Source organism: Nicotiana attenuata, unplaced genomic scaffold (genome assembly GCF_001879085.1).
Source record: "Nicotiana attenuata strain UT unplaced genomic scaffold, NIATTr2, whole genome shotgun sequence".
Classification (NCBI taxonomy): Eukaryota; Viridiplantae; Streptophyta; class Magnoliopsida; order Solanales; family Solanaceae; genus Nicotiana; species Nicotiana attenuata.
The window spans coordinates 89,461-102,312 of record NW_017672860.1 but is presented as its reverse complement, the minus strand read 5'-3'; the positions used below and the strand labels follow the sequence as shown (position 1 = coordinate 102,312).

Here is a 12,852-nt window from a genome sequence, read left to right as displayed (position 1 = left end):
AAATGGTCGGGCTTGCCTAGCAGTGTGTTGGGCGCCATCACGACCGGGGTTGGTCGTGACATCTGAATAACAAAACATTTGAACATTTAATTTAACATTAATTGACTGAAACACTAAGTTCTTAACAAATTAAAAACTACAGCATGTAGCAGACTTTCTATATAAAATTAAAAGTTAGAGTATAAATGTGTTTTTGTACTGAAATAGTCTCCAACACATAGGAATTACTTCACTTAGAGAAAAAATATACCTCTGACCTTTCCCAAGCTCCTTTTCTTATCCCCTTTGTGAGGTTGGTCACCACAACAGATCCCACAACTGTGGCTTGACCACCAGAGTAGCCTACAATTCATAATAACAAGAATGGTAATAATGCTAGGATAGATAAAGAACAACCTCCAAAGAAAGCCATTACCCAAAATTTAAAGCTTACTCTTAACATTGTCGGCAGGCTTTTCAGCCTCAGCTTTTAATAAGTAATACTGTAAAGTTTCTAGTTGCTGCTTCATTTTTCAAAATATTTTAAGTCCAAAAGTTGTTGCCTTTACATATTTAAGTGGGTAAGTGTAATAATCTTGATTTCTTGCTCCATGTTTTAACTTGTTTTAGATGTTTCTGACTTTGTCAAATGTAATCTTGGAATAATATTGGAAGAAATTGAATTTGTAAGTTGCTTCTTCTATTGTCTAATATATATAGTCCAATGACTTGATGTCTTTACATATTTACCTGGGTAAGTTCAAAGATCTTGATTTCTTGCTTCATATGTGCCCTTTCTAGATGTTTATTACTTAGTCAATATACTCTATATCAGATTGGAAGACTTAATTTCTGAAGCTGTTTTTATTTTTTATTTTTTTAATATATAGTTCATAAAAGTTATCTGCTTTTACAACTTAGTTGGGTGTAATTGTAGTGATCTTGATTTCTTGATTCAAATGGAAGAAATTTACAATCAGATCATGTTGTTTTATTCATAAAAGTTAGCTGAAGTTGTTCCATTACTTTTATTCCTTTAAAAAAGTAATGGAAGTACAATCAGATCATGTTGTTTCATTCAAAAGTTTAAAACTGTTAATAACTTTATTTATCCTCTTTTGTAGGTGGAGTAGATCAAAAAATGGATGATGAAGAAGAACTAGACCTTACTTGAGATAGAATTTTGAATTATTATAGATGAATGTTCTAGGAATCTTTTGTTATCAACATTTTTGAAACTTACTTACTCTCACTAAACTGATGCACTTGGGGTACAACATTTGCTTTATGGACATTATTTGCTTGAATGATAATTTTATATTATTAATAGTTTCATTTTATGATGTATTTAAAAACTAGTGTTATTATTATTTTGTTATATGTATAAATATTTATTTATAACAGGTGCTATTTTTTTTTAATTGAACTGATACAATAGCCTACCAGAACCGTTGCAATAGGACACAAATGACATTCCAGTAGACAATGTAAACCGTTGCAATAGATCCTATAAAATATTCCAAATTGATCTATAAACCGTTCCAAATACAAATATAACCATTGCGATAGCTTACAGAAACCGTTGCTATATCCATACATAACTGTAACAATAGCTTACATAAGTGTTGCTTTAAATAATATGGTAACGGTTAAGAACCGTTGTGTAAACAATATAGTAACGGTTTTAAACCGTTCCAATTGAAAAAAATAAACGTTCTAACAGAGAAGGTGAAAACCGTTGCGATAGACGTATCTATAGTCACGATGATGCAAACCGTTACACGAACTGTCCAATAGGCCTATTGGCACGCGAGCGGATGTAACGGGTTATAAATCCTTCCAATATACCTATGGCAACGGTTTGACAGTCTAAGGGAACGGTTGTCCAACCGTTACCGTAGTCCCATTTTTCAGTAGTGCAGGGTTCACAACACTAACAAATGAACTTAAGTCTCTTGAAAGGATTATCCTTGAAGAAGACAAGGTTGAAAAAATTTTGACAAGGGTTTTTCCAGTTACTTGGGAAAGTAAAAGCACTGCTATTCAGGAATCAAAGAACATTGCCACTCTCAAGTTGGACGAGCTAATTGGAAATCTCACTGCCTATGAACTTAGAAGGAAAACCATGAAGATGGATGCACCCAAGAAGGAAAGGAGCCTGGCCCTCAGAATAGCTGAAGGTGCAGATCTAGAGGAAGATGAAATGGCTATGATCACGAGGGATTTCAAGAAGTATCTAATGAGAGGAAAGGGTTCTTCAAGAGGTGCAACCTTTAACAAACCAAGGGTCCTTGAAAAACAGACCAACGAGGGCTGCTACAAATGTGGTAAGACTGACCACATGATCAAAAATTGTCCTCAATGGGAAATTGAATGGAAGAAAGAAAGGGCTGAACGAAGAAACAGGAAGAAGGAACAGGTTCATCCCAAGAAGAACAAAGGATCAACAAAGGCTATGGTTGCTGCTTGGGGAGAGAGCTTAGATGAGGATTCAGAAATTGAAGATGGAGATGAACAAGCACTGATGGCTATTGGAAAATCCAATGAGGAATCAGAGGTAAGTGTGATTCATCTCAAAGACAAGATTAAATTTTTGTCCAAAGAAAATCTATCTGAGTTACTGCTAGATTTTATTGATGAATCTGAGGTCATAAACAATGAGAAGGAACAGATGTCTAAGGAATGTGTAATCTTGAAAGCTAAGTGCAAAAATCCGGATCTCAGGGCTAGTGAAAGTGATAGTAAAAATGCTAAGTTGAAGAACCAAGTTCTTGAACTTGACACCACTGTGCTAGAGCTTAGATCTGAAAATTTAAAACCGAAACTAGGAACAGGTAAAAAGAAAGCTGATCACACACATCTCACCTTAGAAGAAAATCTAGGAAAAATGAAGGATGAGATGTACAAAAAGGACGAGCAGATAAGAGTCCTAAAAAAGAAGATCTAAGCAAGGTTAAGCATGAACTAGACAGAACTTGTAAATGGGATAAGTCCTCTGATGCTCTATCATGGCTACAAGAACACCACAACAGCAATAGGAGAGGACTTGGCTATGGGACCCTGCACCTAAGTGGGATCCCAAAAGAAAGTATATCACACTTCCTGAGAACAAAATCTGCACACACTGTGGTATGACTGGTCACTACAAAAGTGAGTGCACTGCAAAAGAAAAGGCAGTCAAAAGAACAAAACTTTTGTTCATGGATAAATTAGGCTATTAGGATGGGCTAAAAGGAATTTAATTCACCCCTTTGCCTATAGAAAGGGACCAAAACTTGTTTGGGTTCCTAAGACTAACCCCTGATTTCCTTTTGCAGGTCCAAGTGAGGGAGCAGCCAAATATGGTACATGGATAGTGGTTGCTCAAAGCATATGACTGGAAGCAAGAACCAGTTCCTTTCACTTGAGAACCTAAAAGGAGGTAATGTCTCTTTTGGAAATGGTAAGAAAGGTGAGATCATTGGGGTTGGAAAGGTAGGTAAGACAGACTCATAGTCCATTGAGAATGTATACCTGATAGATTGCTTGAAATATAGCCTAATCAGTGTATCACAATTGTGTGACAGAGGTAACTTGGTAGCATTCACCTCTACCAAATGTTTTGTGTTAAATCTTACAACTGACAAGATCATTTTGCAGGGAAGAGTAAACAATATATACATTGTAGATCTGTCCACTCTTTCAGAAAATGAACTCACTTGCTTAAGTGTGTTGGACAATGATCTCCTCCTCTGGCACAAATGACTTGGACATGCAAGTCTAAGTCAACTCAACAAATTAGTCTCCAAGGACCTGGTGATAGGGCTGCCTAACATCAAGTTCAAGGAAGACAAAGTTTGTGAGGCTTGTGCATGGGGGAAGCAGGTAAGATCCTCTTTTAAATGCAAGAAAGTGGTAAGCACGACCAGGTCGATGGAACTGGTTCATATGGATCTCTGTGGTCCAATGAGAACATTAAGCAGAAGTGGTAAAAAATATGTGATGGTGCTTGTTGATGATTACTTTAGGTTTACTTGGACATTGTTTTTAACTTCTAAGGATGAAGCATTTGACATGTTTACTTCTTTTGTTAGAAAAACTCAGAAACAACTAGGTAATAAACTTGCATCAATTAGGTCTGATCATGGAACTGAATTTGAAAATGCTAAGTTTGCTGAATTTTGTGATGAGCATGGCATAGATCTTAATTTTTCTGCCCCTAGGACTCCACAACAAAATGGAGTAGTTGAAAGAAAGAACAGGACACTTGAACATATGGCTAGGACTATGCTTCTTTCTAGTAAATTGCCCCATAGCTTCTTGGCAGATTCTGTAAACACTGCATGTTACATCATTAATAGGTGCATGACTAGACCTCTTGTAGAGAAGACTCCCTATGAGTTACTTAAAGGAAGAAAACCAAATATACCCTATCTTAGGGCATTTGAATGTAAGTTCTTCGTGCACAACAATGGAAAGGACTCCCAAGGTAAGTTTGATCCCAGAAGTGATGAGGGAGTATTCTTGGGATATTCTTCACATAGCAAAGCTTATAAAGTGTACAACAAAAGAACTATGTGTGTAGAAGAAAGTGTACATGTAATTTTTGATGAAACTAACATTCTTTTTGAGAGATAGGAACATGAAGATGAAGCTATTGGGCTGGTAAAAGGTTTAAATGAAGTCACAGCCCAAGCCGAAGCTGCACCAGAAGAAGGAACAGGTGATGGAATAGGTTCTTGCATCTAGGGCAACCTGACAGGGGAAACTAAACAAAGAATAACTCAATCTAACTCCCAAATGGAACCTGTCCATGAGCCTGTTCCTCAACAACAAAACATAGGAGAAACATCAAGCAGAAAACAGTTGGTTGTGAAACCTTACAAGTATCAAAGTTCTCATCCCATTGAGAACATAATTATTGACCCAATTTCTGGAATCAAAACTAGATGTCAATTAAAGAATCTGTGTGCTTTTGATGCTTTCCTATCTCTTATTGAACCTAAAAATGTTGCCGAGGCTTTGCAGGATGCAGACTGGGTAAATGCAATGCACGATGAACTCAATCAGTTTGAAAGGAGTCAAGTTTGGCATGTGGTTTCAAGACCCAAGGACAGATCAGTAATTGGCACTAAATGGGTCTTCAGAAACAAACTTGATGAAGATGGAACTATTACAAGGAACAAAGCAAGGTTGGTGGTTCAAGGTTATAGCCAAGGGGAGGGCACAGACTATGATGAGACCTTTGCTCCAGTTGCAAGATTGGAAGCAATAAGATTCCTCGTAGTAAGAAGTATTTGTCAAGAGTGCTTTCCTAAATGGCTACTTAAAGTAAGAAGTATTTGTCAAACAACCTCCAGGGTTTGAAAGAAATGAGTGTCCAGATCATGTATACAAACTGGACAAGGCACTCTATGGACTCAAGCAGGCTCCTAGAGCATAGTATGAACGACTATCCAAATTCCTGCTTGAACATGGCTACAAGAGAGGTAAAATTGATAGTACTCTATTCTTGAGGGAAAAGGGTAGGGATCTTCTAGTGGTACAAATATATGTTGATGACATAATTTTTGGGGAAACCATTGAAAAACTTAGTAAGGAACTTGCTAAATTAATGGGGAGTGAATTTGATATTAGTATGATGGGTGAGCTTAACTTCTTCTTAGGCTTACAGATTAAACAAAACTCAAATGAAACCATGATCCATCAACAGAAATAAGCAAAAGAGTTGATTAAGAAGTTTAAAATGGACTAATCAAAGGAAATAGACACTCCTATTGCAACAGCCACAAAATTAGACATAGATGAACCTGGTTCATCTGTTGATCAGAAGTTGTAAGAGGTATGATTGGTTCACTTTTGTATCTTACTGCTAGCAGACCTGACATTGTCTTCAGTGTAGGGCTTTGTGCTCGATTTCAAGCAAATCCAAAGGAATCCCACTTGACTGATGTCAAGAGAATATTGAGATACTTAAAAGGCACTACTGACCTTTGCCTTTGGTATCCAAAAGGTAGTAACTTTAATCTAGTGGGATATGCTGATGCTGACTATGCAGGTTTCCTTGTGGATAGGAAGAGAACCTCAGGTATGGCACACTTTCTTGGTTCATGTCTGGTGTCATGGGCCACTAAAAATCAAAATTCAGTGGCCTTATCTACTACTGAAGTTGAGTATGTTGCTGCTTCCTCTTGCTGTGCCCAATTGCTATGGATCAAACAGCAGTTGATGGATTTTGGTATTGAAGTTGGTTGCATCCCTATTTTTTGTGATAACACTAGTGCTGTTAGTATGACTAAGAACCCGGTTCATCATAAGAGAACTAAGCACATAGATGTTAGACACCATTTCTTAAGGGACAACTATGAAAAAGGACTGATCACTATAGAATTGTGTGCTACTGATAAGCAGATTGCTGACATTTTTACAAAAGTACTGAGTAGAGAAAGCTTTGAAAGGAACAGGTTAGAACTATGGACGATTAAGATCACCTAATGAAACCAGTTCAGAATGCACAATGAAAAAAAGTTGTTTTTGGTTAGGAAATCTGGAACTTGTGTAAATATTTAGATTAATTTTTGCTCAGTTTCATACTGTAAATAGTATACTCCTGTGCCATGTGTTGATATGACTCACTGATCTCTAAATTTCTATTTTGGCAAATTGAGGCATGATCAAGAGGATTCTTAGTGAAGAACCTGGTTCATCAGTATTGGTTCATCTGAATAACGAGGTATGTTTTCTACACTCTGCACAATTAGAAACATTAAAATTTAATTCATGAGCAAAGTCCTACCTATGTCCAAAAATTTCAAGAAAACCTATCCTTTTGAGTTTGAACCAGTTCTCTTTCAATTAGAATCCTCACCGTATAAAAATGCTTAGAATCTAGGGAAGCTTAACCACCCTTTCAACCTGAAAATTTCAGAGTGATTGGACTTCTAATTGACTACAAAAAGCTACTGTTGGACATTAATTGACCCTCTCCCTTTAAAATCCATCATCATCACCACTGCCACTCCCATAATTCTTAGAACCGTAAAATTTTTTTGTTCTTTACTCTTCTCTCTTCCAAAAATCAATTCAAAAATTCTCTTCCAGAATTATTAAAGATGACCAACCCCCAAGATAACCCAGGCAATCCTCCACAACCTACCCCTTCCGATTCCTCCACTACTCCTCAACCTAGCACAACCCCCCAACCTAGGAGAAGGCGAGTGAAGATGCTTGCTCGCAAAATTGTGGCTACAAGTGTGCTTTCAAAGAAACTAAACGCAAAATTAAAGGCTAGTCAAGCCCAAGATTCTAAAAATTCTAATGATTCTTTCATGTCTGCTAGTGAGGGGGAAGGAACTGGGTCTTCTGACTCTGAACATGCAACATCTATGCAAAATCCTCCCTTCTGAGGTACGTTCTGCTCTAGTTGAAATGTTTTAGTTGGGTCTTTTGTGAATGTGGAGAAGTCTGAGTCAAGAAGGAGAGGATGTAAAAATAAAAGTGAAAAAGAAAAGGAGAGTGGGGGTGTGAGTAGTGATGTGAGCGAAAAAGGGAAAAAAGTGGTTGATTCTTCACCCACTTCTAAAATGGTTAGAATGGCTATCTGTGGGGCTGAGCATGAAAATGTGGTAGAAAGTAGCAATAAAACAGGGGGGAGTGGTTCAGGGGAGGCTGCTAAAGGGCTTGTCAATCTCAGTTCACAAGCAGATGAACCTGGTTCATCTATTGAGGAGACCCTAGCAGACCTTCTGAAGAAAGTGGGTGCAAGCTATAACCCCAAGAAAAGGAGAACTCCAACACCAAAAGCTCCTAGAACTGAAAAAACTACCAAGAAAAGGAAGGCTACTTCTCCAACAACTGCTGATATTCATCTACCAAAAGGGAGGGCCACAAGGAGTAAGTTGAAGAGGAGTGAGGATGAGTTGCAAAAAGCTATGGAAGAAAGCAAGAAGAAAAGAATGGACAAAGGGAAAGCTAAGGTTGTAGAGCTTGTTGAGGCTGTTGATGTGGATGAGATGGACCCGGTCCATCAGGGTGAACATGTGATTGTGGAGGTGCAGACCCCTAAGCCCAAGAAGACCAAGACTTCCTCCAAGAAGTCTTCATCTGTATCTAAGACTGCTGAACCTCCTTTGGCTAAAAGGCCAAGGTCTGCTGTGAAAGCCAAGCAAGTTAAAATCACTGAGGAGGAAGATTGGAGTGGTGAAGAAGAGAGTGAATCTGATAATGAACAAGACAAGCTGGTCAAGTTTGGCAAACGAACCATCTTGAAGGGTAGACTTTTGAAGGATTTGGAGAAACCAGGGACGGTTCGACTGGTTGATGCTCTAGCTGTTCAAGGATGGAAGGACATGGTCCTTCAGTTGGATGGAAGGCTGGAAAGGAATGAGATTATTGAGTTCATGGCCAATGCAGAGGTCAAGGATGGTAGAGTTACCAGCCAGGTGAAAGGGGGGTTCAAGTGTCTTTTGATGCAAAAAGGTTGGGTGAAATCCTTGACATTCCTTCTGAAGGGTATAATGATTACACAAGGCAAAGATGGCCAAGTCTGAACTCCCTTCCCACTGCCCTTGCCATTACTAGGAAGTTTAGTGATAGCGTAGAAGTGAATGAGGCCAAGGTTGTGTATAAGAGTGAAATGAAGCCATTCAACAAAGTCCTGTTTGAATTTGTCAACAAATGTTTGCTGCCTAGGCAGGAAAGAAGGCACATTGCCAACTACGTGGACTTGGTTTGGATGGAGTGTCTTGAAAGTGGCGGCAGATCAACTGGCTTGGATTTATGATCAAGCTACTTGATAGGGTCATCAATGGCTCCAAGGCACATGCCACACCTTATGGTTTCATTCTCACTACTGTTCTTGCTCGTTGTAAGGTGCCATTGAAGAAGTGGGAGACGACCACAAGCAAAGACCATTTTGGAATCAATACTCTGATTGCTTGTGATTATGAGGTCAATGTCATTCCCATGAACATGGTTCATCTAAAAAGACACCTATCAATAGCAAGGTCAGAGCTCTATTACAGGAGAGTGGGGCAAAGGATGCTAAGATAGCAAGGCTGAAGACTTGTTTGGCAGAGGTTGAATCTGAGAGAGATTCTCTCAGAACTGAGTTCACAAAGGAAAAGGAGAAGAATGATGGCATTCTTCAAGACATGCTGCACCTTCTCCAAGCCAAAGCCCAACCCTCTAGTTCTTCTAAGCCTTAATTTCCTTAGCCTTCATTTCCCAAACCTTGTCCAAACCCTTCAGTGACCCAGATTAGGGATTTTTTTGGTTGTTTTGCTCATGTTTTAACTATTTTTGTTTCTTTTTGTGGATTGTGGCAGAATCATATTCTCTATCAATGATGTTTGCTGTTTTTGCTCTTGTTGACTGTTTATTTTTCCTTGATAGTCTAAATATGTGTAGTTGATTGCTGATGATTAATCCATGAATGCATTTGCAGTTTCCCCAGTGGCCATGAGTAATTTTAAAATCTGGAAATCACACTTTGTTTATGCAACTTTTCGATGATGCCAAAAGGGGGTAAAGATGTGTGCTTTATATTCTGAATAGTGATGTTTATAACCTAATGAACCTGGTCCTTGATGATAAGTAAAAATTTCTAACTTTGCATTGATGTTGAGCTGAGTTCTGGTAGGGCCCAAGTGTATGAAAAGCACAGAGTTTGTCATCATCAAAAAGGGGGAATTTGTTAGCCCAAGTAAATGTGAGTTTTGAAGATTGACAAAGGAACTCAGACATGGACCAGATCCATCCTAGTTAAGCACATATATGGTTAACTCAAGCATGTGAGATGCACGTGAAGGAGATAAGCTTAACTTAACAGAAGTGATATCTCCTGATCCTGATTGAAAAGGTTGCATATTGGATAAGGAGAAGGACCCCTTACTCAAAGAGAACACGGCTTAAGAAAGAGGAGGAGTTAGAGGTTGAGATCAACTAGAACTCTTCCACCAAGGAAGATTAGCATCAGACTTCTAGTCAATCTCTATTTACTAACTCCATAAATATCAGTGTTGTTCTCTTTTACAGGTAACACACATAGAGAAAAGTTAAACGCGAATTGAGAGCAAAATAGCAAGGTAATTTTATAAGCAATTTGTGTGATTCAAGCGTGCAAACCTAAAGCTACTTGAACCAGATAGAAGAACCAGTTCCAAGTGTCTATCTTTTATTCTAGTTCAATTGTAGTAGGTGTTTATATATTGTACCTTTCAGCTTTATCTAGAAAGCAATTGTATTACGTACTCAGAGTTTTCAAGTTAGAGTTAACTTGAAGTTGTCGCAACAGTTGAGGTTGTGCGCTACAACGGGATTAGAGTTAGTCCTAGGTTTACAAAAGAGTTTTTGTAAATGCAGTTTTTGGCTCAGTGATTTTAGTGGAGAGTTTGGAAAAATCCTACTGGAAAGTAGGTTGTGGTTTTTTCACCTTTTGAGCCAGGCATTTTCCACGTAAAATACTTGTGTTCTTTACTTTCCGCATTTATTATTTCTTCAATAGTAGGTTAAGGAACACATAGAAGAACCAGATCCTTCCATAAACAACTTAAGAGAAAAATTGGTCACCACACAAATCACCCCCCCTCTTGTGTGGTATTGAAGTATAAAACATCAGGTAGGTAGTAGGTAATCGGTTAATTAAGTAGGTGGCTGTCAAAAAGCATTCTCCCCAATATCTAGTTGGTAATTTGGATTGAAACATAAGTGCCATAGCAGTTTCTAGGAGATATTTGTGTTTTCTCTCCACTATCCAATTTTGTTGTGGTGTGTAAGGGCAGGTTTTCTGATGAATGATGTCTTTGGATTGATAAAATATGGTAGCTTCATGACTGGTAAACTCTAGCCCATTGTGAGATATGATGATCTTTACAGAAGTATTGAATTGGTTTTCAATCATGGTTATAAAGGCTTTGAGGGCTTGTAGAGCATTGCTCTTACTGCTTAGTAAATGTGTCCAAGTGGACCTACTGAAGTCAACTACTTATGTGAGAAACTAATTGTAGTTATCATGGGTGGTTACATGGTAAGGACCCCATATGTCAATATGCAGTAATTCAAATATTTGAGTAGAGGTACTGTTTCTTTGTGGAAATAGAAATTTGGCTTGTCTAGCCATAGGGCAAATTAAGTAGATGAAGGGTTGTTTAGGTGAGAAATGCACAGGTATGGAGGATATCCCTCTAATTTTGACAAAAGGAACATGACCAAGCCTATTATGGCACAGAAGATTCACATAACACTCACCAAACACAGCTGAGAACTCATTCTTATTATTGTGAGTGGATCTATTTACATTTGGCGAATGATGATATGAATGAGTAGGACTTCTGAAGTCTTCACTATTTATACTAGTAGAAGAAAAATAGTTGCAAAAGGAAACTGACACAACTGTATTTGAGAGAGTATTTTTACCCTTTGGACACCTGGAACATAGGCAGTATAGTCCCTCCTTACTACTACCAATCACCTGAGGCCTCTTCATTGAAGGGGCATGTAACAGACACATTGCATCAGTAAATAGCACAATACATCTAAGATGCACTGCAAGAGAATGGACAAAATTAGATTGTATTTGAAAGAAGGAACATAGAGGACTTTGTGTAAGATGATTTCAGGGCCGAGTATCACATCTCCAAATTCAAGTACTTTCACCCTATATCCATTTGGTAAACTTATCAATAGAGGATATGGTAGTGTGGTGACATTGCTAAGTGATGTTTTATTGAAGTTCATATGGTTAGATGCTCCTGATTCTGATCCATAGGTCAGACTTTGATTCATAACATTTGCATAATGGTTTGTTAAAATCAATAGAATAGGTGCATACCACGATACCTGCGAAGTTGACAACACCATTAGTGATGTTGGCATTGTTGGGAGATCATCCTGTATTGCCTGTCTGAAAATGTTGCAGCACGCTCATTATCTTCCCATATTGCTCCCTTATTAGATTGACATTTTGATTCTCATCATGTGGAACTGAATCATCTTCCTTCTCATGAAGCAAATTAGCTGGAACTCCATGTACATTTGCCAAGATCCTTTCCCTCTATTGAACTTATGACGTTGAGTCTGATTTGAGTTGTTTCTCTGATTAAACTGTTGAGCACCGGTGTTGTTGAAGCTTTGATTGTTGTACGAATTGACTTGGGGATGTAACTTGTAACATTTCTCCTTTGCGTGATCTGGTCTTTTGCAATAGTCACAAAATGGCTGACCCCTGTTATTTGGAGTGTAGTGTGTTTTGAAATTTCTAGCTCCGAATGGATTTTGATGTTGTGCAAATGTGGCGTTCACATGCAGTGAAGTAGACTCGAGGTTTAGCTGATTATTTGGCCTGAATTCCCTTTGTTTCTCTTTTTGGATTGGGAGGGAGAAGGCTTGTGCCAAAGATGGCAGAGGTTTCATCATCAAAATACTTCCTCGCACTATTGTATAGACCTCATTTAGGCCCATCGAGAATTGAATGAGTCGTCGATCCTGTTCTTCCTTATGCAACATTTTCTTTGACCCACATGTACAAACACAGCTGTGCTGAGATTTACCACTCAGGGTGTTTAATTCTTCCCATAGTCTCTTCATTCGTGTATAGTAGGTAGTGATGTCTAAGGAGCCCTGAACAAGGTTGTTGATCTCCTTTTGGACTTGATATAGCTTCGCCCTATTTGTTTGATCATATCGATCTTCCATTTCCCTCCATAGCTCGACTGAGTCATTAACATACTCCACACTATCAGAGATCTTTTATACGAGGGAACTAAGAATCCAGGAAGTTATCATATCATCGCATCTCTCTCATTAATGAACTAAGGTGAATTGGGGTTAGGTTTCCTACATTCCCCATTTATAAATCCTAATTTGTTTTTGACTAATAGAGCTCGTAACACACTT

The 12,852-nt window shown here is 38.3% G+C and overlaps 1 protein-coding gene across 1 annotated transcript; it reads right to left on the bottom strand.

Annotated features, from left to right (window-relative positions):
* Nucleotides 1-11,907: 11,907 nt before the first annotated feature.
* Nucleotides 11,908-12,651, bottom strand: LOC109214736. Its single transcript, XM_019378686.1, has one exon. It carries the CDS (start codon nucleotides 12,649-12,651, stop codon nucleotides 11,908-11,910), a length of 744 nt encoding a protein of 247 aa, XP_019234231.1.
* Nucleotides 12,652-12,852: the final 201 nt, after the last annotated feature.

What these genes read in the sequence shown, in the direction of transcription:
- LOC109214736 (XM_019378686.1), bottom strand. Translation starts at nt 12,651, where the DNA reads ATGGAAGATCGATATGATCAAACAAATAGGGCGAAGCTATATCAAGTC.